Source organism: Phoca vitulina, unplaced genomic scaffold (assembly GCF_004348235.1).
Source record: "Phoca vitulina isolate PV1807 unplaced genomic scaffold, GSC_HSeal_1.0 scaffold43, whole genome shotgun sequence".
In the NCBI taxonomy this organism is placed as follows: Eukaryota; Metazoa; Chordata; class Mammalia; order Carnivora; family Phocidae; genus Phoca; species Phoca vitulina.
In genome coordinates this window covers 5,671,447-5,699,398 of record NW_022589746.1, presented here as the reverse complement: position 1 = coordinate 5,699,398, position 27,952 = coordinate 5,671,447, and the positions used below count along the sequence as shown (strand labels likewise).

At 42.2% G+C, this 27,952-nt stretch overlaps 1 protein-coding gene across 1 annotated transcript; it reads left to right on the top strand.

Annotated features, from left to right (window-relative positions):
• Positions 1 to 22,904, top strand: RBM34 (RNA binding motif protein 34). The gene is made up of 11 exons (XM_032430365.1): positions 1 to 137; positions 269 to 443; positions 651 to 787; positions 4,640 to 4,871; positions 5,581 to 5,640; positions 10,321 to 10,364; positions 15,414 to 15,497; positions 15,649 to 15,712; positions 17,083 to 17,122; positions 17,782 to 17,900; positions 22,569 to 22,904. Exons 1-11 carry the CDS (start codon positions 79 to 81, stop codon positions 22,845 to 22,847), a joined length of 1,293 nt encoding a protein of 430 aa, XP_032286256.1. The 5' UTR covers positions 1 to 78; the 3' UTR covers positions 22,848 to 22,904.
• The last annotated feature ends 5,048 nt before the right edge of the window (positions 22,905 to 27,952 follow it).

Below are 27,952 nucleotides of genomic sequence, written 5' to 3'. Positions count from 1 at the left end.
GGCGTGGCCCGAGGGCGGAGGTAGCCGGGAGCCGGAAGTGCGAGCGCGCGTGCCGGCCGCTGTCCAGGAAGGCTGGGAATGAGAATGCCGTTGGGAGGGAAGAACAAACGGAAGAAAAAGGGAGGTGCGGAGGAAAGGTGAGTGGCGCGTGGCACGTCTACCCGGGCGAAGGTGGGCGTTCGGGAGCTCGGGCGGCGAAACGGTGGGGGGGGGGGGGGGGGGGGGGGGCGTGGCGTGGCGTGGCTGAGTTTGTGGCGTCGGTGTCTAGAGACGACCCAGACGGCGGCGTTCGCGGGAATCTGACAGGAGACTATGTGGTTGGACAAGTCGCCAGCAGCTTGTTCCAGGGCAAGCGGCCCTGCAGAGACAGCACAGCTCGGCTGGCGTCCCTCTTCAGCTCTTTAGAGCCTCAGCCTCAACCCGTGTATCTGCGTGTGCCGAAAGTAAGTCACCGGCTTCTATTCCGAATGGCCCGTTAGAACGGCTTTTTACCTCGCAGGGCTTGGTTTCTAGAGTGGGGCAGATAGGATTAATTTTAAGTAACCGTTCATTACTGGACATCCAGTGGGAGAGAAAATTTGCAAATTTAGAAAGACTGCTAAATTATTGAAAAAGATGAGTTCTCAAACATAACTTCCAATTTTTAAAAGGAGACCACCAAAAAAAAGAAACGGGATGAGGAGGAAGAAAGTACATTCCAAATTCAGAGACCACTCTTGCAAGAACCTTCAAAAAAAGCGAAAGCGAAGAAGAAACTTTCTGATGCAGACAAAAAGTTGGCAAACAGGTTGGCAGAATTCTCTTAAGTTGATGTTAAATTAGATGGTAAAGAAATTAAGATTTTTCGGGCACCTGGGTGGCTCAGTTGGTTAAGCGACTGCCTTCGGCTCAGGTCATGATCCTGGAGTCCCGGGATCGAGTCCCGCATCGGGCTCCCTGCTCGGCGGGGAGTCTGCTTCTCCCTCTGACCCTCCCCCCTCTCATGTGCTGTCTCTCTCATTCTCTCTCTCTCAAATAAATAAATAAAATCTTTAAAAAAAAAAAAAAAAAAAAGAAATTAAGATTTTTGGACCTGCAATATTCTTTTTTTTTCTCATTTCGTAGTTCTAATTTTTACCACAAAATTTTTATTATGGAAAATTTCATATATATTCAAAATTTGAAAAGGATGAGGAGAACCTCATATACCCAGCATCAACAGTTATTCATACTTGGCCAGTCTTGTTTCATCTTTACCCCATTCATAGCTCCCTCACTAAGTGGAAGCAAATCTAAGATCTGTAATCTATCTGTAAATATTGCAGCACGAAGAAGAATTTTGTTTTCTTAAACTTCCTAAGTCAGAGATCAGATTTCTGCCATTAGCTTATAAAAAAGCTTTCTTTATAGTTTATCTGATCAAGATCCAACTAGAAGTAACATCATAGGTTCCCAGGTAACTTTCCTCAGTTTGCGAAGCCACTCTCTTCAAGCCCTTTATTTCGCGTTTCTCTCTCCCCAGGTGATATTACTTAGAGAGCTATTAATTGCTAACAGTTACTGACCACCACTTTTCCAACCTCCTACTTAGTGTATTTAATGCACATCCTTAATTTCTTTACCTTTCTCTTAGAGAAAGATGTCTTCCTCTTTGTCCAAGATTAATTCAGTCACCTGTTCTGTGTATACCACAGACCTCTTCTGCCTCCTTCGGGATTGTGCCATCAGGTATATGCATTTTCTTTTCTTTCCTGTGTCTTTTCTGTGTCTACCGTACAAATATGCTCAAGATTCTCATCTTAAAAAGAGAAATCCAACAAAACCAAACCCTGTCTATAGTCATGCTTCCCTGTTTGCTATCTACCATTCCCTTGGTCCTTCCCTTCATAGTCAAGCTTTCAGAAAAATGTGATACTTATGTTCTCTTCCTTTTCTGGATCTGCTTTATCTTCCATGAACTTGTAGTCTGATTGTTTGCTTGTTGTGTTTGTTTTTCTATGATCTGATCAAACTTCTGAAACAGTGCTCAGTGGAGCCGTCCTGACCTAGTTGCCATATTTAGTAGACAGTAAGCCTTTGTCTAGTGAGTCCTCTCTTGCATTTCACATGGCTGCTTTTCTTTCTGCAGCTGTTAGATTTTTTTATAGCAATCTCTTCTGAGTCTCTTTGTTCCTTCTCTGTTATTGTGGGTACCTTTTCTTCTGACTGCTCTGTAAATGTTGATTTTCCTCAGCATTCTGTTTGGTCACCTTCTCTGGCCTTTTTTCTGCCATTCATTCTGAGCAATCACATTTATTCCCATGGCTGCATCATTCCGATTTCTCTCCTGATCTCCTGACCTGTGAGTCTGTTTGCCTGCTGGCATTTGCACCTGTATCGTCTATATACAGTTGACCTTTGAACAATGGAATGGTTAGGGGCAGCGACCTCCACACAGTCAAAAATCCACATATAACTTTGACTTCCCCAAAACTTAACTACTGATATCCTGCTGTTGACCGGAAGCCTTACCAGTACCATGAACAGTCGATAAACACATATTTTATATGTTATATATAGTATATATTCTTACAATAAAGTAAACTAGAGAAAAAATGTTATTGAGAAAATCATAAGGAAGAGAAAATACATTTATAGTACTGTACCGTATTTATCGGAAAAAAAATTGCACTTGTAAGTGGAGTTCAAACCCATGTTCAAGAGTCAGCTGCACCTCAAGTTCAGAATGCCTCAGACTGAGCTGTGTATCTTCATCAAACCTGTTCCTCTGCACGAGTGGTACCACGAGCTTTCCAGTTGCCTAAGCCAGTGACTTGGGAGTCATCTTACACTCTCTCTTCCCTGCACATCTAATTAGCTGCCAAGTCCTGATGATGCTGTCTTTTAATTATCTCTCTAATCTTTCTCTCCCTTTCCACACCTCCCTTTCTGTAGTTGGTCTGTTGTCCTCTCACATACATGCAGTTATAACTCTCTCCTTATTGATCTCTCTTATCCAGCTTTGCCCCCTTCCTAATTATCTTCTGCTCTGCTGCCCAAATGATCTGTTTTAGTCAGTCTCTAAAGTCTTCAGTGGCTCGTTATTCTCCGTGGGTTCCAATGTAAGCTCATTTGCATTAACAGCCACGGTCCTTGACCTGGTTCCTTCCTCACCATACTGTCTTGGTTCCCTTCACTCCTACTCAGCACTTTATATGCCATAGTGGACAAAAAAACTCGACACGAACCCTCTCCTTAGTGGAACTTAGGGTCTAGTGGAAGAGTAATAATGGTAAAATTTACTGAGCACTATATGCCAGACACTGCCTTTCCTCCTCTGAGAAGCCTTTCATGTTTCTTTTATTTTTCTACACCATGTTCCCATTTTATTGTGAACTTTGCCTATCTCTTCAGAGGCTGGACTATTGAAAGGCCTTTAATAGTCTCTTCATCTTTCTATCCCCAGAGGCTGGAACTGAGTAGAAACCCAGTAAATATTTACTGAGTGAATGTATCATTTACTACCCATGACTGGTACTATCCATTCTCTCCCCTCCTTAACATCCCGGTCCAGGGGCACCTGGCTGGCTTGTTTGGAAGTGCATGTGACTCTTGATCTTGGGGTCGTGATTTTGAGCCCCATGCTGGGTGTAGAGATTACTAAAAACAAATAAATTAAAAAAAAAAAAAAGATCCTGGTCCAGTTCTCTGTTAGGAGCAATGCTCAGATCTCACTTATCCGTGTGCACCATTTCAGAATGTACTTTTGACAAGCAGTCCTTTAGCTATTATAGAACTATTATAAATAGGAAATCTGGTTTTCCCTATTGGCCAGATTACTTTTATGAAGTATTTTGCAGCCCATATTAACCTTTATAGAACCCCTGGGAGTGCTGCAGTTCCCCTAGAGTTCTAGAGCCGAGAATGAAACTAGGCATTCATAGAGTGTAAACTAAATCTCCAAGAGCTTTAAATGTACCAACTTTTGTTGAAATGAACTTTGGTTGCTATGCTGTTACCTGGTGGTTTTAACATATTTTCAAAAAATTGAGCTTGATTTTTTCTAATCTTGGGTTTTCTATTTTTTTTTTTTAAAGATTTTATTTATTTGGGAGAGAGAGAATGAGAGACAGAGAGCATGAGAGGGAGGAGGGTCAGAGGGAGAAGCAGACTCCCTGCTGAGCAGGGAGCCCGATGTGGGACTCAATCCCGGGACTCCAGGATCATGACCTGAGCCGAAGGCAGTCGCTTAACCAACTGAGCCACCCAGGCGCCCTCTAATCTTGGGTTTTCTAAAGATACCAGTCACTTTTTGATAATACTGTTTTATAAATTTAGATATATTTGTGACTCATACATTTATATTTGGGAAAGTCAGAAGTAGGTGGGAATTTTTTTTTTAAGAGATCATGTGTGCTTGGGGAGGGGGTGTGCGCAGAGGGAGAGGGAGAATCTTAGGCAGGCTCCATGCTCAGCACAGAGCCTCACAACTCTAAGACCCTGAGATCATGACCTGAGTAGAAATCAAGGGTCCGATGCTTAACTGAGCCACCCAGGCGCCCCAGGTGGGAAATATTTTTGATCCTTGTGCTTTGCCAAATACTACACCTGACTTCCATGACTCTTACTTCTTCTTTTCTTTTTGCTCTTTTTTTTTTTTTTTTTTTTGGGCCTTGTAAAGGGAAAACGCTCTAGCAAGTGCTGATTTAGAAGAAGAAATTCATCAAAAACAGGGACAAAAAAGGAGTAATTCTCAATCTGGTATTAAAGTAGCAGATAAAAAAGTACCTGATGATGTAGATCACACAGTTGTAAATCAAAGAAAGAAAATTGAAATCAACCAAGAAGAGGAGAGATTAAAGAACGAGAGAACTGTGTTTGTTGGGAATTTGCCTGTCACATGTAACAAGAAGGTAAGTGTGTAACCTGCATGTTGTAAAGATTCAGAGATGTTAATAATTCATAACTTTGTTTACTCTTCCTTTATTGAATAAGTGCATAATTAATAAGTTATTAACATAGAATTTCATTATAAATGACTACGTTGATCATTCTATAGATTGATTCCAGTATACACCCTCCTCTTTCCATTCCCATAGTCACTGCCCTAATTCAGGCTTTTGCAAATCTTATTTGAAGTATTGTGGTGGCCTTCTGTCCCGGTTTTTTCTTCCTTCCAGCTGTCTCTTCTGTTAACACGTAACTAGAATGTAAACCTGAAAATAGTGCCTAGCGCGTAGTAAGAGGTTCAGTGAATGTTGTATAAATGAAAGAATACATCCTAACTTTCTTCCATTGTGTGGGGTTCCCTAAACCCGAAATCTGCCCTTTACTTTTGTAATTTATATGTAGTAAAGATTATAAAAGATTGAAAGAGAAAAATGTTGTGTACGTTATGGGTAGTAACAAGAACTTGAGTTGTGTTTATATGAACATAAATATGTATAAATTTCAGTAGAATTTTTTTTGTCTTCCAACTGAATAGTCAACTATTCCTGAAATATTCTTAAAATAAAACCTGGCAGTAAAAGATTATCAGACAGTTGTACTTAATTCCTTTTTATAACACTTATTTGATGTTCTGAAAGTAAACTAAAGTATATATACACTTTTTTGTTTTAGAAGCTGAAGTCATTTTTCAGAGAGTATGGACAAATAGAATCTGTACGATTTCGTTCTCTGGTATGTGTTCTCCCCACCTTGAAATTGCAAATCTTAAAACGTATTGCATTTAAGTCAGACTTATTAACATGTTGGTATTAGTGAGATGGAGAAGCACAACCTTTTGAATCAACAGGTTCAAATCTAGCCCAAGAGAAGAGGTGCTCTTAGTATATAGTGCTGACACTTGGACTCTGTTCATAATTTAATGAGTTCACATAGTGAAATGATATCGTTGTTGGAGGGTGGATGTGTGACTTTTGTTTGCAGAACAGTAATACATGTTGGGATGCCTGGGTAGCTCAGTCGGTTAAGCATCTGCCTTTGGCTCAGGTCATGATCCCAGGGTCTTTGGATCGAGTCCCACATCGGGCTCCTTGCTCAGCAGGGAGCCTGCTTCTCCCTCTCCCTTCTGCTCCCCCTGCTTGTGTTCTCTCTCTTTGACAAATAAATAAAGTCTTTAAAACAAACAAACAAACATTAATACATGTTGAATAGCATTTCTAGAATCCTAGGCATTCGATACAGGAAGTTCGTGTGACTACTGCAAATAGTACTTACACTCTGAGCATAGGCAGTCAAAGTTTTTATTTATTTTAATTGCTTAAAAGATTTTATTAGAGAGAGGGCTTGTGCACACATGAGTGGGGAGGGATAGAGGCAGGGGGAGAGAGAATCCCAAGCAGGACTTCCTATTGAGCGTGGGGCCAGATGCAGGGCTTGATCTCATGACCCTGAGGTCATGACCTGAGTCCTAATCAAGAGTCAGACGCTTAACTGACTGAGCCACTCAGGCGCCCCAGCAGATGAAGTTTAAAAAAAAAAAAAAATCAAGGGGCGCCTGAGTGGCTCAGTTGGTTAAGCATCTGTCTTTGGCTCAGGTCATAATCTCGGGGACCTGGGATGGAGCCCCGTATTGGGCTCCCTGCTCACTGGGGAGTCTGCTTCTCCCTTTCCCTCTGCCTGCTTCCCCTACTTGTGTTTGCGCACACGCTCTCTCAAATAAATAAAATCTTAAAAATAAATAAATAAAATAAAAAATAAATCAATTTAATGCTAAACCTTTATAGAAATAGATGGTATCTGATTTCACCCACTGAGCACTCTGTAGACCAGTTATAGCCATGCTCCTTGAAGTATGAAATAGCATCATTCTTTTTTTTCTCATTCATATTTTTTAAACGTAATTAATGCATATTAAAACATAAGAAATGTTTATTCCTTGTTTCTAACTGTTCTTTCTCATGTGATTCTCTAAAATGGGGTTTCTCAGCCTTGATACTGTGGATGTTTTGTGCCAGGTAATTCTTTGTTGTTGGAGGCTGCTCTGTGCATTAAAGGATGTTTAGCAGCATCTCTGGCCTCTACCCACTAGATGCCGGTAGCACCCTCCCCACCCCAGCTGTAACCACTGGAAGTTTCTCCATTCATTGCCAAATGTTCCCAGAGGGCAAAACTGCTCACTTCTCTAAAAGTAGACATTTCCCAGGGCGCCTGGGTGGTGCGATCGGTTAATTGTAGGACTCTCTTGGTTTCATCTCAGGTCGTGATCTCAGGGTCATGAGATCGAGCCCTGAGTCAGGCTCCTCACTCAGCACAGAGTCTGCTTAAGACTCCCTGTCCTTCTCCCTCTGGCCCCCCCACCCCTGTACAGTTGGCCCCTGTGTGTGAGCTCTCGTTCTGTAAAATCTTAAAAGTAGACATTTCCCAAGGTTTTGGCATGGTCGCCATAATTTTTGTCATGGTATTTGTTTCTCACTCACTTTTTTCATATATATTTTGTCTGTCCTTCAGAGTCCCATTTCCCCATATCAGAACGTTCCCTGATACATCCACTTGGCTATCTTCAGCACCCCAGTTTCAGCATGTCTCTGCTCACCTCCATTTCTCCCGGCCCCCATCCCATGCTGTGTGCTGATGTTCTATATGAGTTAGTGCCACCCAGGCTGCAAGCCTCTTCAGTGCCTTGGACCCTTCTTTGGCCCACCCAGCCTATTGCTTGCATCCCTTCCTATATTTTAGCTGTGGTTTTTTCCCAAGAGGAGTCTTTCCTTTCTTTCTGCATTGTTCCACCAAAGTTCTCATTATCTCTTGCCGGAATAGTTGCAGAAGTTTGTTACGGTTCCTACATTCAGTCTACCTCTGTTCAGCACACCCACTCTCAACTTAATTTTCCTAAAAATTCTTCTTAATGGAACTCATGATCATTACACATATAGACACCACACCACACGTGTGTGCGTGCACACACACACACCCCTTGGCCTGGTATTACCTTTGGGGAGCCTGGCCAGATTCTTCCCTGTCCCTGGATTACTGGTCTGTACACACACACACACACACACACACACACACACACACCCTGGCCAGATTCTTCCCTGTCCCTGGATTACTGGTCTGTGTGTACACACACACACACACACACACACACACCCCGGCCAGATTCTTCCCTGTCCCTGGATTACTGGCCTGTGTGTGTACACACACACACACCCCCACACACATCGGCCAGATTCTTCCCTGTCCCTGGATTACTGGTCTGTGTGTACACACACACACACACACACACACACACACACCGGCCTGGTATTACCTTTGGGGAGCCTGGCCAGATTCTTCCCTGTCCCTGGATTACTGGTCTGTGTGTTGACCCTGCTGTGCACTCTCCAGCACCCTGTACTTCATCATAGTCCTTATGATTCTGTTCCGTAATTGCTACATTGTTTGTGCGCCCCACCTGACTGAAAGCCGTGATTGCAAATACCCTGTTTGTCTTGCTCATCCCTGGGTCACCAGTACCTGCACGTTGTGCACATCAAACATATATGGAATTGCCTAAAACCCTTACATTTTTCTTGCTGTGAGTGAAATCTGTCCTGGTTCTGAGCCTGACACTCGTCACAGCCTGGTCCCGAGGCCCTGTGTGCTTCCACATGTCACTCTGCTGCAGCCCCAGAGCTTCCCTCATTGCTGATCATGCACTTGGGCTTTCTCACTCCTGTCCCTTTGCTCAGTTCATTTGTTTGTTGGGAATTCTCCTTGAAGTCTCATTTTGCCTAGTAAGGTACTATCTGTGTTTCTGCAGGCAATTAAAATGTCAAGGGGCAAGGGCGCCTGGGTGGCTCAGTTGGTTAAGCGACTGCCTTCGGCTCAGGTCATGATCCCAGGGTCCTGGGATCGAAACCCACACCGGGCTCCCTGCTCGGCGGGAAGCCTGCTTCTCCCTCTCCCACTCCCTCTGCTTGTGTTCCCTCTCTCGCTGTCTCTCTCTCTGTCAAATAAATAAATAAAATCTTAAAAAAAAAAAATGTCAAGGGGTGCCTGGGTGGCTCAGTCGGTTAAACATCCGATTCTTGATTTCGGCTCAGGTCATGATCTCAGGGTTGTGGGACTGAGCCCTGTGTTGGGCTCAGCATGGAGTCCACTTGGGATTCTCTCTCCCTCTCCCTCTGCTCCCCCTGCCCCCGCTTCTGCGTGCATGTACGTGTGCGCTACCTCAAATAAATAAATCTTTTAAAAAAATAATAAAAAATTTAATAAAAAGTCACTTATTCAAGTTTTTCCTGATACTTTATACCATCAAGTGGTACTTTTTCCCTCTAAATTATTCTTGTACCTTATTGCCTTATGTTATACTTACTCATTTGTATCTTCAATAACAGGATCTAGATGTTTGCAGGCCTCTAGAAGGCACCCAGTAAATGTGTTTTGATGACTGTCATTCACCGGTTGATTATTCATTGGGCCATTTCTCATGTCTTGTACTGTTAAACTGTCCATGTTGACTGTATGTTAGCAGTCTGAACAGGACAAACTGAGAATTTCCTAATTTTGCTACATATCGGATGACTAAGAAAGATTTCCAGAGGAGATTTATAGTTACTGCCCTGAATTAAATTGACATTCATAGTGGTCCTGGTCGGTGAACTTGCAGGGTCTGTATCTTTTCACCTTTGTCTTCTCAGTACCTGAGTATATTGGCACATCGCTGACAGTCACAGTTGCTGACTTGAGTCTCCATCTCCTCCATAAAATTGTCCCTCCCTACCCCCTTCACTCTTAAGTAGTACTAAAGGAATACTGTATATGACTGAAAATAAAGTGAGCTTGAATGTAAAGGGGGTTCCCTTATTTGCCTGATTAAAGATACCATGTTGTTGTTGTTGTTTTTGCCAGCTGGCATATATCAACTCTTAGACATGGATGTCACATGGGTAATATGTCTTTACATTTTTTACCAATTTAATTCAACATATTTAAAATCCTATAGAATTTACAATAAAATATTAGTTTAGAAATGTTGCCTTTTTCCAAGCTTATTTTATAAAAGTTTTCCTTATATTTTTCATATGTGTTTTCAACATCAGTGTCCCCTCATGACCAGAGACTCCCTTGAGTCATCTGACACAGTTTGAGGGCACATAATGTTTACTTCCATCTAGATGGAGAGTTAATGCCTGTGAAATCTGAATATGGTCCTATAGCATTGGAAAATTTTGTCCTACGCCACCAGATCCCATTCATACAACGTTAGGACAGGACTCAGTTTCATTTTCATTTCATTCATTTCCCTTGAATGTTTTTAATCATATCACATCAGAATAAGATATTTAGAATTCAATTAATTAAAATACAATTAATTTGAAGTAATATTTCAAATAATGAATTTTCTTTAATACCCCTTTTTTTTTCTCTTAAAAGATTCCAGCAGAGGGAACTTTGTCCAAAAAGTTGGCAGCAATAAAGTAAGTTTATAATTATAGAAATGGAGTAGTTTAAAACTCGATTTCATTTTGGTTAAAAGTTGAGATCATGTTTTCATGGATTTTTATATTTGGGTAAGACATCATATGTGACCATTTTCTTATGTTTGTAATAGCATGTAAACTTGTCAGATGTTTGTCTTTAAGCCTTAACAAAAATAGTAGAGTCACAGAAAGTATCATAAAATAACTTAGTAGAAAATGTGCCATGAGAAATTTCAAGGATGTTTAATCGAGCATAGTGTTTGGAAGAGAATAAGAAAGTTTTGTGCTTAGATATTCTAGTGTAAATCTTAAATACCATATTTTATCAATTCTAAGGCACACATTTTCCCATATCTTAACATTTTGATGTCAGGATGCACCTGAAGATCAGGATGCCCCCCATAGTTGCTATTGGCTGGTCAGGTTTTTCCAGAGAGGATTCAAGTTTGCTTCAGTCACCTGGGGGGTGCTACCAGCCCAAGACCACTTCAAGCTCTCTGAAGGTTTGGGGACCATGCTGGTAGTGTGGCTTTGTGGTTCATATTCTTGGGATTTTCCCCTACCCTCCTATCCAACTGGTGCCAAGGATGAGACATTCATGTTTCTTTACTCTTCTTTATTTCTCATTAATCTTAAAAATTGAAATATAATTGACATATAACATGTAAGTTTAAAGTGTACAACCTTTATTTCTCATTTATTTTCAGTTCTATGCAGGGTTTCCTATTAATCTCTAATGTTGTTTTTTTTTTCTAACTAGGACATGAAATAATAGATTTTACAAGCAGGTGTATATATTAGATACAGTTATATTAATAGGTATAGAGATTACATCTCTATATAGATATAGTTATATTAGATAAAATATAATAATATACTTTGGGGGCGCCTGGGTGGCTCAGTCAGTTAAGTGTCCAACTCTTGATCCTAGCTCAGGTCTTGATCTCAGGGTTGTGAGTTTGAGCCCTGTGTTGGGCTCTACACTGGGCATGGAGGCTACTTAAAAAAAAAAAGTGTATGGAATGGAAAGTTTCTCTCCTAGACCTTTTTCCCTAGTCAGCCAATTTCCTGCCCCAGGCAGCTGCTATTTTTACTTTTTTGTATAACCTCCTAGAGACATTTTATGCATTTACAAGTTGATACACAAATATATACGTTCCCCCCACACATAACTTTTGATGCGGTGGTATTCAACATGTGTACTCCACATTTCCTTTTCTCCACTTACTATAAACTGGAGATCTGTTTATCAGTGTAAAAATTGCTTCCCTATTCTTTTTCAGAGCATCTCAGTATTCTGTAAGGTGTACGATAACTTGTGTCAACAAACTCTCTACTCATGGATATTGAGCTGTTTTTCCAGTCTTGTGGCCATTACAAATAATGCTTGAGTGAATAACCTTGTTCGTGTGTAATTTTGTACATGTGAGAATTGCCTGTAGGATAAACTTCTAGTAGTGGAATTGTTTGGTTAAAAGGGTATTTGCATTTGTAATTTTGACTGCTATCCCAGAGATGGTAGCCTATGTGTATTCCTACACCTTTACAAATGTATGTTTTTGAGCTTTTCAATGATAGGTGAAAAATGATATTTGTAATTTCCATTTCTCTCATGAGTGAGCATCTTTTCATATATTCAGGAGTCTTTTGTGCTTCCTTTTATCTGAATTATTACTATCATTTGCCCAGTTTTTTGTTGTTGAATTGTTTCTCATTGATCTGTGGGATGTTAAGGAAATTAGCTTTAGTAATTTGAGTTAGCAAATATTTTTCCTTATTTTCAGTTGCTTTTTTGCTTGGAGGATTTTGCCATGTAAAACTTACTTTGCTTTTTCATATAGTCAATTCTTTTAGCCTTGTTTCTACTTTATTAAGGTATAACTTACGTTCAATAAACTGCATATATTTGAAATGTAAAATTTTATGATTTTAGCATATGTACATGCTCATGAACATACTGAATACTGGGGACCTGGGTGGCTCAGTCAGTTGAGTGGCTGCTTTTGGCTTGGGTCATGATCCCAGGGTCCTGGGATTGAGCCCTGCATCAGGCTCCTTGCTTAGTGGGGAGTCTGCTTCTTCCTTTGCCCCTCCCCTCTACTCGTGCTCTCTCTCTCTCTCAAATAAATAAATAAAATCTTAAAGATACTGAATACTTCATCACTCTGGGTATCATCACCCCCACCTGTCCCCAAGCAACCACTGACCTGCTCCCTGTCTCTGTTGGTGTGCATTTTCTAGAATTTTGTGTAAATGGACTCATCATGCAGGAGTTGCTTAGCCCTCTCTGTAGGGAGAAGAATCCAGGTGGGGCTTTGTGCCCTTCCCACACTGGCCTTGGCCCTTCTCTTCTCCAGCCCACACCCCCATGGATGCTTTTGGGCTCATGCCAGACCTCAGTCATTCCCGGGGACACCGGCAGAGGTCAGTGGAGCAGAGCCTCCTAGTGGGTGTGCACCCCAGTGTTGGCGGCCTCTAGAGATTGCATTTCAGGCCTAGCCCACACTAGGCTTTAGCAATTTTTTAAGTCCTAGCTGAAATCGGTCCAGCTGGCTTGTCTGGCACCCGTCCTGTGAGCCAGAGCTGCCTGCTGTCTCCTCCAATGGGCCTGTCTTTGCTTAGCTTTCAGGCTGCTTGGTTTCCCTTCGTCTTCAGCTCTGGTGGCTTCAGCAAAAGTTAGTGTCGTAGGCTGTCCGGCTTCTTACTGTTTAGGGTGGGAATGATGCTATTCCTGGCTTTCTACCTTCTAGGTAGAACTCTAGATGTCATTAGTGTTTTTAAATCATCCATCAAGCTTGATACAAAACATGTTCTTGCCACAAGAAAGGAGCAGCACTGCATTCTTGACCTCTTCATTCCCTGTGCCAAGCAAGGGTCTTTGATCGTCAAGTAACAGAGTACAATTAAGAGTCTTCTTTTTTTTTTTTTTTAAGATTTTATTTATTTATTTGACAGAGAGAGACAGAGCACGCACAGGTAGGCAGAGAGGGAGGGAGAGGGAGAAGCAGGCTCCCCGCTGAGCAGGGAGCCCGACACGGGGCTCGATCCCAGGACCCCGGGATCATGACCTGAGCCAAAGGCAGCCGCTTAACCAACTGAGCCACCCCGGTGCCACCAATTAAGAGTTTTTAAAGTCACTTTCCATTTAGTTTGTCTTGGGGTTTGTCATAGCCCATGTGGGCTGCTATGACAAAATGCCGCAGACTGGATGGCTTTTACAAACAATAGAAATTTCTCAGTTTCAGAGGCTGGGAAGTCAGAGAATGGGATGCCAGCATGGTTGCATTCTGGTGAGGGTCAGCTTCCTGACTCATAGCCAGGGCCTTCTCACTGTGCCCTCACATTTTATAGGTTAAACAGTAAGATAAAAAAGGGGCTAGGAGCTCTGTGGGGTCTTTTTAAGAGCCCTGTTCCTGTTCATGAGGACTCCACCCTCATGACCTCAGCTACGCCCAAAGGCCTCACCTTCTATTACCGTAACTTTGGGCATTAAATGGATTTCAACATACGAGTTTGGGGAGGATGCAAACATTACAACACTAGGATTGCCCTAGGACGTGCTGATGAGGATGTTTTCAGCAGCTCTGTGTTGCAGGACCCGAGGAGGGCCTCTCTCGAGTCAACTAGGCTTGTTTTAAGTCCTAGGCTGGCCACTCCTTGCCTTGTGATCATGGCACTTCTCTGAGTCTCAGCTTCCTTATCCATAAAATCAGGAAAGTAACACCCATGTCAGAGATGTGAGATTAAATAAAATACATAAAATGTCTAACATGGTGCCAGTATTATATTAGGCATTCAATAAACCATACTTGGTTTTATCAATATAAAACTATCAGATAGTGTAGCATATAATTATAGAACGCCATGAGAAATGCCCTGACGTTTCCTAGTATCTTTTTTGATGGTACTCATTTGTTTATTAGCATTTTTGCTACTTCAAAGACAATAGGTTCATTCATGTCTTCAGAGAAGAATCTGTGGTCATTACTAGGCCCTTTTTGCTGATTGTTCACATCTAAATTACATGACCATTTTTGCAAACCTAGTGAATTAGTGGGTGTAGGCATTGAGCAGCAATAGCTGCAGTCATTAAAAAAGAGTGAAAACCAGTCATAGCATGCTTCCTATTGAAAATACAGCACTGCCTCCAGTCCTGACAAAGGGGTCCAGTCTGAGTCCTATCACACCTTAGGGTCTGGCTGCCAATTTGCCAAGAAAATAGGGAGGACAGAGGTACACGTTGAACTATACTGTGGGCTTGCACTCCACGAAGTCCAGGCTTTGGAATATTTGATAGGTTGAACAGTAAGGTAAAGAGAGAAAAGGAGAATCCTGCAGGGGTGCCTAGGTGGCTCAGTCGGTTGAGTGTCTGACTCTGGTTTTGGCTCAGGTCATGATCTCTGGGCCCTGGGATCGAGCCCCATGTCAGGCTCCCCACTCCGTAGGGAGTCTGCTTCTCTCCCTCTCCCTCTGCCCCTCCTCCTGCTCCTCTCTCTCTCTCTCAAATAAATAAAAATAAAAAGGAATACACATTTGAATGATAAAACCGTGCAGACACGCAAGGAAATGGTTTCTGTAAAAGTGGGGGTGGTGATTACCTTTGGAGAAGGGGAGGCACAGACAGGCTTTGGGGTGGGCAATGGCCGCAAGGGTATTGGTCTTTAATATTTCTCTAAGCTGTACAGGTTTGGGTAGCTTTTATTTTACAGTAAAAAGGACAAATCAAGTTGCCTGTCACATCTACTTATATGTGTGTTTAGGTACAGAGCTCCAGCTAAGATTCTCGTTTCTAGCCTTGTAGCATTGCACGGAGGTCCTGCTTGCTCTTTCATAGTGATCGATGACTAATACGGCACAGGCGACATGTAAAAAGTTGTGTGTTATTTTTTGAGTTGTTACTAAAGGTTTATTAAAAAGAGATGAAGCTTCCCCCAGGAATTCTTGTCGTATGTGTTGATTGAGAGTGAGTAGGGAACAAGCTGTATTGTTTCAGTGACTTTGAGATTAACAGATTTTATATTGTCTTTTTTTGTTGTTGTTGTGTAGACGTAAAATTCATCCTGATCAGAAAAATATTAATGCTTATGTTGTGTTTAAGGACGAGAGCGCTGCTACAAAAGCATTGAAAAGGTAATTTTACTTATTTGAGATTTGGACAGAATGATTGTATTTAAGTATATATGAGTACATGCTTTATTCTTTGGTTTGACTTTAGACTGAATATTTACAGTTAATATTTGGTGCTCATTTTTCATCTTCCCCCTTCGTATTTATAATACAGAAATGGTGCCCAAATTGCAGATGGATTTCGTATTAGAGTTGATCTTGCATCTGAGACTTCATCTGTAAGTAGTACTTGAGTTGTTTAAAGAACTTAACTAAAGTCTCAGAGAAACGTTTTCTTCTGAGCTTTTGCTAGGAGAGGAGTGGAATCAGCAGTGAATGTGAGGGAAGCAGAGGAGGAGACACTTTTGCCCTGTGTGGTCAGTGTTGGTGCCCAGAGTGGTACAAGGACCTTAGTCAACAGCTTCTGGGAACATGGTTCTCCCACCCCAGCCCCTAGATCAAGTAATCAGAGAGAGGTAGCCTGCAAAGGATGTTGGAGATCATCAGGGCCAATACCTTATTTCATATACTGAGATCGAGAAAGTTCAATTGCTCTTTAAACAGTTTTTGAGTCCCTACCCTGTGTCAGGCATGCAATGCTGAGATATATATAGTCTCAGTTCTCTAGAGGTTCACGGTATAAAGGTGAAGACAGACAGATAGGCTGGTTGTGACACTATTTTATGACAAATACACAGGATGCTTTGTCAGCTTAGGAATGGGACACTTGACTTGGGGATGTGCCAGCAAGAAGGGACTTCTTGGGAGGGCTTCCAGGAGAATAGGTGCTCTGTCAGACTTGAAAGATGAGTCAGTGTTACCTAGGCCGAAGAAATTTTAAACAGTGTATGTGGTGGGGGCCAAAACTTAATTTGCTTAGGGAACAGCAAGAGCTTGATACAATTATGAGCAGGTGGAGTGTGAGGAAGAGCGGCAGTTGAGAGTTACTGTTGGAGAAATAGGAGAGGCCAAATCATGAAGACTGTGGTCTGCCATGTTGAGGAGGCTGGATTTTGTCCAGGAGCAATCCCACAGGTTTAAATGCAGATTTGCAGTTTACAAAGGTCTCTCACAGTGGATGAAGGCTGCGTTGTAAGAGTTCACCACAGAATCAGAGTTGGGTGTCAGAGTGACCTAGTTGAGAAATGACCAAGGCCTGGTAAACCTCTCTGGCTTTTATCATTGACCCATCCTGAGGGCCAGATCTATCTGCTGCCTGTGTTATTTAAAGTCTTATTAGCACACAGCCATACCCATTAGGTTAGGTGTTAATGTGCCATGACGGGCAGAGGGGGGCTAGTTAGAACATGGCCGGCAAAGCCTAACATACTTGCTGTCTGGCCCGGTACAGAAAGAGTTTGCCCATCTAGCATGCCCTTCTTGAGCACGGCCATGTGTTAAGAGCTAGCTATGAACAAAAAACTACTTCCTCTGGTGCTCACTCACTTTCAGGGAGGAAGACGGAAGAAACAATCAAACAGGGGACTGGTGTGTAGTCAGATCAGGAGATGGAGACCCGTCAGATACGTGGGGTAACGGAAAGAGTGGATTTTAGGATGACTTCCATTTTCTGCTCCAGTGATTTTTATTAACCCTCTTTATGTTTCAGAGGGACAAGAGATCAGTGTTTGTGGGGAATCTCCCGTACAGTAAGTTTGTTTAAACGAATAAAGTACCCATTTATCATTAAAATAACAGGAAAGGGGCGCCTGGGTGGCTCAGTCGTCAAGCGTCTGCCTTCGGCTCAGGTCATGATCCCAGGGTCCTGGGATCGTGCCCCGCGTCGAGCTCCCTGCTTGGCGGGGAGCCTGCTTCTCCCTCACCCTCCTACTGTTCCCCCAGCTTGTGCTCTCTTGCTCTCTCTGTCAAATAAATAAAAATAAAATCTTAAAAAAAAATAACAGGAGGGGCGCCTGGGTGGCTCAGTCGGTTAAGCGTCTGCCTTCGGCTCAGGTCATGATCTCAGGGTCCTGGGATCGAGCCCCGCATCGGGCTCCCTGCTCCGTGGGAAGCCTGCTTCTCCCTCTCCCACTCCCCCTGCTTGTGTTCCCTCTCTCACTGTGTCTCTCTCTGTCAAATAAATAAATAAAAAATCTTTAAAAAAAATAACAGGAAAATAACAACTGAGTAGTAACTTAATGTTTTGCTTTAAGACTAACATGAAAAAGCATAGAATGTTAACTTGACTAATTTTCATGGGGCTTGCTCTATTAACTATATTATATTAACTTGCTATATTATTTAACATCTCCAGCTTTTTCTAAGGCGATCTTGTCCTTACTTGCACCTTGGTTGAATTTGTTTTTAGAAGTTGAAGAATCTGTGGTTGAGGAGCACTTTTTGGATTGTGGGAGTATTGTAGCAGTAAGGATTGTGAGAGACCGAGCTACTGGAATTGGCAGAGGGTTCGGCTATGTGCTCTTTGAGGTATGGGAGACTAGTGCATTGTCACTGTCCTCTGAAATGTGCTGGACAGGCTGTCACTGCTCTTTCATCACTCAGACAAAATTGTCACCGTCACCTTCAAATTCCATCTTCAGAAACCTAAACTACCCTGCCATAATAGAGTATTATTCCTGTAATTGCACCTCACCAAAAGCCATGCTAGTTCCCTTTTTCTCCATATTAATGTCATTAAATAATGTGTTAGACATTGGACATTTAAGGTATTAAATCTCTGAATTTCCACCTTACATGAAATGGAGAAAAGAATTGACTGTTCATGCAAGCAGAAGGAAAATTTTAGTGTTTGTACAAAATTGGTTATATTTGGCTCACTATTACCCAATGTTTCATGCCTATTGCTTTAGAACATACATACTATTCGAATATACATACTACCTGATGGCACTTAAGTTTTTCTTCCCTCTACAAGCACCCATTAAAACATTTCCTTTCAGTTTTTTCTGTGTCTTTTATATAGTTGAACTTCTGTCTGTGAACATATAAACATACTTTGCAACCTGCTTTGTGTTGTTTTCTATCGTGTAAGTATGTTCCATCAAACGATGTAGAATAATTTATCCTGTCTTTTCCCTAATGTTTCCCAAATGTTGGAAATTTGCAGTGTTCTTTTTTCCTGAATAATGAAATTGAAGTAGTTTTTTTTTTTTTTCTTCAAATAGTTGCCTGCAGTTTTTGATTACTTCTTTAGGATAGATTCCCAACAGGCTATTACTGACTAGGTTGAGATAATGAGGGAGCAGAAGGCAAGCTGAGGACAAAGCACAAACACCCTGCAAACCCAGCCCCCCACCTCGGCTGACTCTCAGGTGGTGGCCCACCAGGATATGTCAGAGGTTCTGGGTGTCAAAGCGACCAGAGGCATCCCTCAAATGAAAATCGCTGTTGATCACCATCCTGCCTTGTCATGAAGGCAGGCCGGCTGTAAAAGGCCCTGTAGGAGATACTGGCGTCCCCCTGCTTCCCCACTGCATCCTAGGCTATAGATGGGTGCCTCGTGTATGGACTGAGTTTGCCTCGCTGTGAAGGCCATGAGGAACCCGCCATTTTTAACCCATGGAAAACACTAGAAAACCAATTTTACAAGGGGAAATTACCCAATTTTGTGATTTAAGTAGTTAGTAGAGGACATTGACAGAAAACAGTAAAGATTGAAATCCATCATGATCTAAGTGACATTCCAACACATATAGTCTTTACAGCCAACTTCTCTAGGAAACCCGTCCCCAGTTGGGTTTTAATTCAGTCGGGTACTGGTTTCGGCCGGCTCCCAGTGGAGGTCTCCTGGCCTGAAGTAGCTAGACCAGAGATGTGGAGGGGTTCACATTAGACCAATGAGGAGGAAACCTCACACTGGGAGTCTTAAGATTGGCAGCTGTGCTAGTCACTTAGGTGGCTGTCCCGTGCCCAAAACAGAGGACTTTGTATGAGGACAGGAATAAAGAGAAGGCATCAGGTTTCTGGGTCTTCTTACCATTCCAGCCAGGGTACTAACTTCTAGCCAAAAGGCAGGGCTTTCTCCTCCCGGTAGAGTAGCCACGGGCTAGAGGATTGCAGCCTGAGCAAACAGCATGAGAGTGTTCCAGTAAGACTATACTCCTTTAAAACCCCTGAAACGAGAGTAAAGGAAGAGAAGAGAAATTACCAAGTTTGCTCTGAAGCTCGGGAGTCCAGATGAAAAAATTCAGCCCCACGTTGGCGGCCAAATGACGTAGTGTTTGGATTGTTGGTGTTGGGGTCAGGAGCCGATGACCAAGAAAGAATTCTTGAGATGTCTTTGGTGCAGAAAGGTGATTGTATGAAAGCATGGGACAGGAAGGCTGAAAGGGCTGCATTGTAAGTGTGAGGGGTGGCTGATTATATCCTTGAGAGTTAAGGGGGAGGTAAGGACAAAGGGAGGTGTCCAAAAGGACACTAAAGAAGACTCCCAGGATCCTGGAGGCCTGGCTATTGTTAAGCTAAGGGAGTTTGTTTTTCCCTCCAGTGAGGCATTAACATAAAGATAGTTGAGAGTTCCCTGGAGTCCATTCTGGAGGAATGTTTTACTTTGCCTATCTCAAGTATTTGTCAATAGGCTGCAGGTTATAAAGAAATTTAATTTTATTTACATTCCTTTCTGCCTGTTTCCCATCACTGTGGAGGGGAGGGTGATGTTAGGGCTCTGGGAAATTGAGCCCATGGGTCTCTGGAAATTAGGCTATTGATAAGAATGCTTTTTATCTTGTAAATAACTAAGACATTTGTAAACTGATGGACACTCATGTCCTGCAGGACTGTGATCTCAGTCAGTTAACCATTTGTTTTTCCCTTCCCTTAGTTTTTTTTTAAATTTTTTAAAATTTTAATTTTTTTTATTATGTTCAGTTAGCCAGCATTATAGTAGTACATCATTAGTTTTTGATGTAGTGTTCAATGATTCATTAGTTGCATATAACACCCAGTGCTCATCACAACATGTGCCCTCCTTAATACCCATCACCCAGTTACCCCATTTCCCCACCCCCTACCCTCTGTAACCCTCACTTTATTTCCTGGAGTCCAGAGTCTCTCATGGTTTGTCTCCCTCTTTGATTTCTTCCCGTTCAGTTTTCCCTCCCTTCCCCTGTGGTCCTCCGCGCTAGAGTGAAACCATATGATAATTACCTTTCTCAGCCTGACTTATTTCTTTTTTTGTTTGTTTGTTTGTTTAAGATTTATTTATTTGCGAGAGAGAGAGAGACAGAGACAGAGACAGAGAGAGACAGAGAGAGTACATGAGAGGGGGGAGGGTCGGGAGGGTCAGAGGGAGAAGCAGACTCCCTGTCGAGCAGGGAGCCCGATGCAGGACTCGATCCAGGGACTCCAGGATCGTGACCCGAGCCGAAGGCAGCCGCTTAACCAACTGAGCCACCCAGGTGCCCTCAGCCTGACTTATTTCACTTAGCATAATCCCCTCCAGTTCCATCCATGTTGATGCAAATGGTGGGTATTCATCCTTTCTGATGGCTGAGTAATATTCCATTGTATATATGAACCACGTCTTCTTTATCCATTCATCTGTTAAAGGGCCTCTTGGCTCCTTCCACAGTTTGGCTATTGTGGACATTGCTACTATGAACATTGGGGTGCATGTGCCCCATCTTTTCACTACATCTGTATCTTTGGGGTAAATACCTAGTAGTGCAATTGCTGGATCGTAGGGTAGCTCTATTTTTAACGTCTTGAGGAACCTCCATACTGTTTTCCAGAGCGGCTGCACCAGCTTGCATTCCCCCCAACAATGTAAGAGGGTTCCCCTTACTCTACATTCTTGCCAACATCTGTCGTTTCCTGTCTTGTTAATTTTAGCCATTCTGACTAATGGCTAAAATTGACTGGTGTGAGGTGGTATCTCATTGTGGTTTTGGTTGTATGTCCCTAATGCCAAGAGATGTTGAGCAACTTCTCATGTGTCTGTTAGCCATTTGTATGTCTTCTTTGGAGAAGTGTCTGTTCATGTCTTCTGCCCATTTTGTGACTGGATTATTTGTTTTTTGGGTGTTGAGTTTGATAAGTTCTTTGTAGATCTTGGATACCAGCCCTTTATCTGAAATGTAATTTGCAAATATCTTCTCCCATTCCATGGATTGCCTTCCCTTAGTTTAAGGGCAACCAGGAATGCCTGATGAATGTCACACTTATCCCACCTGGGAGTTGGGTTGCAGAGTATCAGCTTGTGCTTTGTCCTCAGCTTGCCTTCTGTTCCCTCATCAAAGAAATATGACCATGTTTAGTACTCTTGCTGTGTTTTATTACCAGATAGCTCTTGCAAAAGGTGGTCACAGCTTTCTGTTTCCATCATGACTGCATTGGAGTTACCTTACTGTCTCTCTGCTGTCTACTGTTACTTGATAAGTTTGTGAAGTCCCTTAACAAATATCTCATGGGAAGAACCATGAGAGACAATGGACTCTGAAAAACAAACTGAGGGTTCTAGAGGGGAGGGGGTTGGGAGGATGGGTTAGCCTGGTGATGGGTATTGAGGAGGGCACGTTCTGCATGGAGCACTGGGTGTTATGCACAAACAATGAATCATGGAACACTATATCTAAAACTAATGATGTAATATATGGGGATTAACATAACAATAAAAAATTTAAAAAAACCAAATATCTCATGAATATTCAGGATTGTTAGCATTTAGTGGTTTTATATTGCAATAAAAGAGTAATAGAATTTGGGATCTTCACGGAGGCCTGCAAGCATCTAGTTCAACGTCTCAGAGACTGTTCCCTTCTCTCAACTAACACAGTGGGGCTTCTGCAGAAAGAGCCTGGGAGAGGCAAGGTTGATTGGTTTAAAAGGTTGCATGTGACTAATGTCATTGGCCGAAACTTGCCTTTTACAGTGAGAAAAATGAAGCCTGTTGGGTTGTGACAGGCAGCTGAGTGCTGGGGGTGGGGAGGGTGGGAATTCTTGAGGAGCATGATGAAAACAATACTTCAAGCACGGTTGCTGAAACCCGTGGGATTGAATCTCGTGGAGGTGGAAATGGGAGGGGTTTCTGTCTATGGACAAGCTTGAAAATTGCTCTAATCCATTTAGGTCACAATTTTACTAGTTTCTTTGCAGAGGAATTTCTGGTGGAAATTAATATATTGATTTTTATTGCAGAATAAAGATGCTGTTCATCTTGCTCTGAAATTAAATAATTCTGAACTGATGGGAAGAAAACTCAGAGTCATGCGTTCTGTTAATAAAGAAAAATTAAAACCAAGCTCAAATCCCAGTTTGAAGAATGTCGTTAAACCTAAGCAGGGACTTAATTTTGCTTCAAAAAATGTAGGACCTTCTAAAAGTTTGTTTATTGGAGAAGAAGCTGTTATCATTAAGAAGAAAAAGAAAGGACAAAAGAAAATTGGACAAGCTAAGAAACAGAAAAAACAGAAGTAACCACCCAAAGATTATTTCGTAATGGTAATAAAAAACTGGTAATAAAAATATGGTAAACCCACGAATTGAGTTTCAGAGTTTTTTTATGGATGGTGCGTGTGAAACGTGGAAACCTGTTCAGTTTATTCACATTGTAATAGCACCTTTGAAGCCTTTGTTTTAAGATGTAGGCAGATTAGTCACCAATGATTATGCGTTTCTGCTGATGGACTAGAGCAGTGTTCTCATACTTTTGATTACGATCTGTTGTAGTAGCTTTCTTTTTTTTAAGATTTTATTTATTTATTTGAGAGAGAGAATGAGATAGAGCACGAGAGTGGGGAGGGTCAGAGGGAGAAGCAGACTCCCCGCTGAGCAGGGAGCCTGACTGGACTCCAGGATCATGACCTGAGCCGAAGGCAGTTGCCCAACCAACTGAGCCACCCAGGCGCCCCTGTTGTAGTAGATCTAACTTTACTTTGTGACCAGTACAAACACAGATATATATATATATATATATATATTTTTTTTTTTTTTTTTTTAAGATTTTATTTATTTATTTGACAGAGACACAGCGAGAGAGGGAACACAAGCAGGGGGAGTGGGAGAGGGAGAAGCAGACTCCCCGCGGAGCAGGGAGCCCGATGTGGGGCTCGATCCCAGGACCCTGGGATCATGACCTGAGCCGAAGGCAGACGCTTAACGACTGAGCCACCCAGGCGCCCCGAAACACAGATATATTTAACTGACCTGAAAGTTGCACATGACAGTACTGGTCCTTACTACACATGTTGCTTTCTGATATATATATAGTTTTAAAGATTTTAGACTTAGGGTAAACACTTAGAATTTTAGTGGTTATGTATTAGTGTAAGTTAGTGGTTATATATTAGCGTAAGTTAGAAATATGTAATTAACACTTCACATGGTTATTTCGAGAATTACTTGGGATGAGACTAAAGTGAGTAACTTAAAAATCTATATACACACACACACCTTAATACTGACTGGACCTAGACAGAGTCGAAATACTAATCTAATACGAATCCCAATCCCTAAGAAGAAAGGGTTTTAAGCGCTGTTATATAATGGCCACTAATTTTTTTTCCCTTTCTCTTGAACTTGTGAAAAGTGGAGTTCTGGGTTTTTATTTTCTTTCATCAACCTAGTAATAAACTAACCCAAGAATATTATATGAAATGTTGCTTTGATTTCTTAACCAGTAATTAAACTTGTTACTGAAGTCCTTGGCAAACTGTGTCTCAAGCAGATTTCTACTTTTATTTCTGTTTTTTAATTTGAAAAAATATTCTCCCAGGAAAACTTGTGATTCTTAAATTAGTGTCATGCAGTAGAATGAAACAGTCCTTCAAAAAATCCCATTTAAAGGATATTTTCTGATAAAATATGGTAATTAAGTCACAAAGTATAAAGTTCAATAAGGGGAGAGAATATCATTGCATTCCCCTGGGGTTCAAGTTCATGCTATGGCTGTTGCCCATCTCACAAATCTTAAGCAAGCTGCATCTGTGCCCAGGAGGAAGGGGGTGGGAGAAATCCAGGGGTGCTGATCTGAGGCAGGCAGAATCTAGGATACCATGTGTATGAGGTGAATAAGGGGACTGGGTGAGTTATTACTGATTATTTAAAAAAATATTTCTTTTGGGCATAGCACCAGGAAAACCTAATGGTTCTTTAAAATGTAAATTGTAGAAATCAGAGCTCTATTCTCCTATATCCAGAGACTGGATATTTCATGTTTAGCATATTCTGTGGTGCTTAGAATCTAGTTTTTCGTAAGTATAGTTTATTAAATACTTACTCCTTGATAATCTTGAGCATTTTTGCATATATTCCCAGTTAAACTTACATAAAGATGCTTTTGCCTGTATACACTGTCACTGTAGATGGAGAGTATATATGGTATAGAATTTTTTTGTGGGTATCCTATAGTGTGTATATTAGTGTCCATTATATTGTGTATAATTTACAGTATATATAAATTTGTATAACTTTAGTCTTTAACATAGAGTGCTCCTTTTGGTCTCCAGGTTTTTGTGTAAAGAGCCCTGGATTGGAGTGTAGGGGCATCTTGTTCTTGACCCAGCTCTGGCTGTGTGTGTGCATGACGTTGGACAAGCCTCTCAACCTCTTTATCTAAATATCTTGATTGGTGAAATAAGGGACATGGACTAGAGCAGTGTTCTCATACTTTTTTATTACGATCTGTTGTAGTAGCTTTAACTTTACTTTGCGACCAGTACAAACATGGATATGTTTAACTGACATGTATTGGTCCTTACTATACATGTTGCTTTCTGGTATATGTTTATTTTTAAAGATTTATTTATTTATTTGAGAGAGAGTACGGGTGAGTGCGTGAGCAGGGGGAGGGACAGAGGGAGAGGGAGAGAGAGAGAATCTTAAGCACTCTCCCTGTTGAGTGGGGAGCCTGATTGCGGGGCTTGATCCCAGGACCCTGAGATTGTGACCTGAGCTGAAACCAAGAGCCAGATGCCCTGCTTTCTGATATTTTAAATTCTATTTTATTAAAAACACTGGTTATGATCCACTAAGGGTATTCCACAACTCACTCATGATTTGACTCACAAACAAGTGTGGGGGTTCCAGGCTGTTCCTATTTCAGGATTCTATGCTTATGTTTTACAACAGGTGTTTTTTTTTGTTTTGTTTTGTTTTTTTTTAAAGATTTTATTGATTTATTTGACAGAGAGAGACACAGCGAGAGAGGGAACACAAGCAGCGGGAGTGGGAGAGGGAGAAGCAGGCTCCCCAGTGAGCAGAGAGCCCGACATGGGGCTCGATCCCAGGTGTTTTAAAATGTAGAGTGGTCAAGGGATCAAAAGGCGCAAATGTTGCTGTAACTGTGCTTTCTATAAACATGTTGTCTGGTATATCATAGGAGTGACCTGAACATTTACCTCATGTTTACTGTGCACAACGCAGGGATAGTTCTTTGTTCATTCAGGAGTCGAAATCTATTTTTTTTTTTTCTTAAGATTTTATTTATTTGGGGGTGAGAGAGAGAGAGGGAGAGAAAGAATGAGCAGGGGGAGGCGCAGAGGGAGAAGCAGGCTCCTTGCTGAACAGGGAGCCTGATGCGAGGCTTGATCCCAGGATCCTGAGATCATGACCCATGCCAAAGGCAGATGCTTAACCAACTGAGCCACCCAGGTGCCCCAAGGAGTCTTAATCTAATGGCCATGTAGTCTGTTCAAGTTTTCAAGAGAGTGGAGTGCTAGGCCCCGTGTCATCTGTGTGGCCTTGGACAAGTCTCTTTTGTTCCAACACACCTGAGGCTCAGGATATACTTCTAACAGCTGAGGTTCACTGGCAACGTTTTGGAACTAGAAGAATGAGAATGTTTGCAGTGCATAAGGAGAAGCTTTCTGTGTTATTCTGTGTAAATCTCAATTACTTGCTTTGGTACATAATGCATCTCCACACTCCTCTCCCTCCTCCACCCCAGTCCAGGCAAAAGCATACATACCTTTGGTCCAATTCCCGTCTTCCAAAGGGTCTCAAGTTCATCATCACATAAGCAGAAGGGCTTTCCCGGACTCCTGGACTAGGTTAGAGCCTCCAGCTAAAGGTTTCCGCAAGTACCCTTATAATAACTTCTGACACCAGCTACCCAGAGTTAGGCCAGACTTCATAGGTTAAGAGCACAGAGAGCACAGCTTCCTACAAGACTGCCTTCAGACCCCAGATAAAAATTTGGGGTGGGGGGGCTCCAGGTCACTCTCTCATAACCAGCTGGCTATTAGTTTGGGGGTTCCCACTACTCCTTCACATTCAATAATTTATAAAGACAATTCAGGAGCATGTTACAACTTTTTTTAAAAAGTGCTTTCATTTATTTGAGAGAGCACAAGCAGTGGTGTGTGTGGGGGGGGGGCGGGAAGGGCAGAGGGAGAGGGAGAAGCAAACTCCCCCACTGAGCAGGGAGCCTGACACAGGGCTTGATCCCAGGACCGAGATGGTGACCTGAGCTGAAGGCAGACACTTAACTGACTGAGCCACATAGACGCCCCTACACTTATCTTTTTAAGTTTTATTTATTTAAGTAATCTCTATACCCAACATGGGGTTGGAACTCACCACTGGGAGATCAAGTCGCATGTTCCTCTGACTGAGCCAGTCAGGTGCCCCAGGAACATGTTACACTTAGGATTACAATTTTATTATAGCAAAAAATAAAAACCAAACCAGCCATAGGGAAAGACACATAGGGAGAGGTCTGGGAGAGTCCCACACTTGAAGCTTCTGTTGTCCCCTCCCAGTGGAGTCAGAACACCTCACCGTCCTAGCACATGGCACATTGGTGTAGACACTACACAGAGTATTGCCAACCTGGGAGGCTCACCTGCTTCTGCGTCCTGAATTTTTATTTGGGTTTCATTATGTAGGCCGTGAATCTCCAGCTCTCCTCCCCTCTAATTCCCTTCCTCCCCAGGGATATCACCTAGATCAAAGTCCCAACCCTCTAACCACAATGTTGGTCTTTCTGGCCTGGCCAGCCCCCATCACCAGGGGACTGCTTAGCATAATCTGTCAGGACTCACCATGAGTAAGAGCCATGGCTGTCACGCCTATCCCTCTCTAAGACTGGGGACAGAGGCAGCCACTTTTATTACACATCCTTGTATGTGCCTTCTCTTACCCCTCTCAATTTGTAAAGTTATTTTATGTCTGCTTTCTGACCAAGGTTTTGTCTTTTTATTTTTTTAAAGATTTTATTTATTTCAGCGAGAGCGAGCGAGCGCAAGCATGAGCAGGGGGGAGAAGCAGCAGAGGGAGAAGCAGACTCCCCACTGAGCAGGGAGCCCCATGCTGGTCTCCACCCCAGGACTCTGGGATCATGACCCCAGCGGAAGGCCCACTTGCTTAACCGACTGAGCCACCCACGTGGCCCTGTCTTTTAAATTCAAACTACCATACATTTCCAGTGACTGTAAGACAACTCATGTTTTCAGTTTTTTTCAATCTCTTTTATCCGTTTTTTTCCAATATTCGCTCAGCTTAATTTTCTTCCACCCCTCATGAAACTATATTGTAATATTCTTTGACACTGAATCACTAGATTAGGGTGCTTGCTGCACAGA

Excerpts from the sequence above, each read along its gene's own strand:
- RBM34 (XM_032430365.1), top strand. The coding sequence starts at position 79 with ATGAGAATGCCGTTGGGAGGGAAGAACAAACGGAAGAAAAAGGGAGGT. Across the intron at positions 138-268 it reads AAGGGAGGTGCGGAGGAAAG|AGACGACCCAGACGGCGGCG; the intron begins GTGAGTGGCGCG and ends GTCGGTGTCTAG. Across the intron at positions 17,901-22,568 it reads TCGGCTATGTGCTCTTTGAG|AATAAAGATGCTGTTCATCT; the intron begins GTATGGGAGACT and ends TTTTTATTGCAG.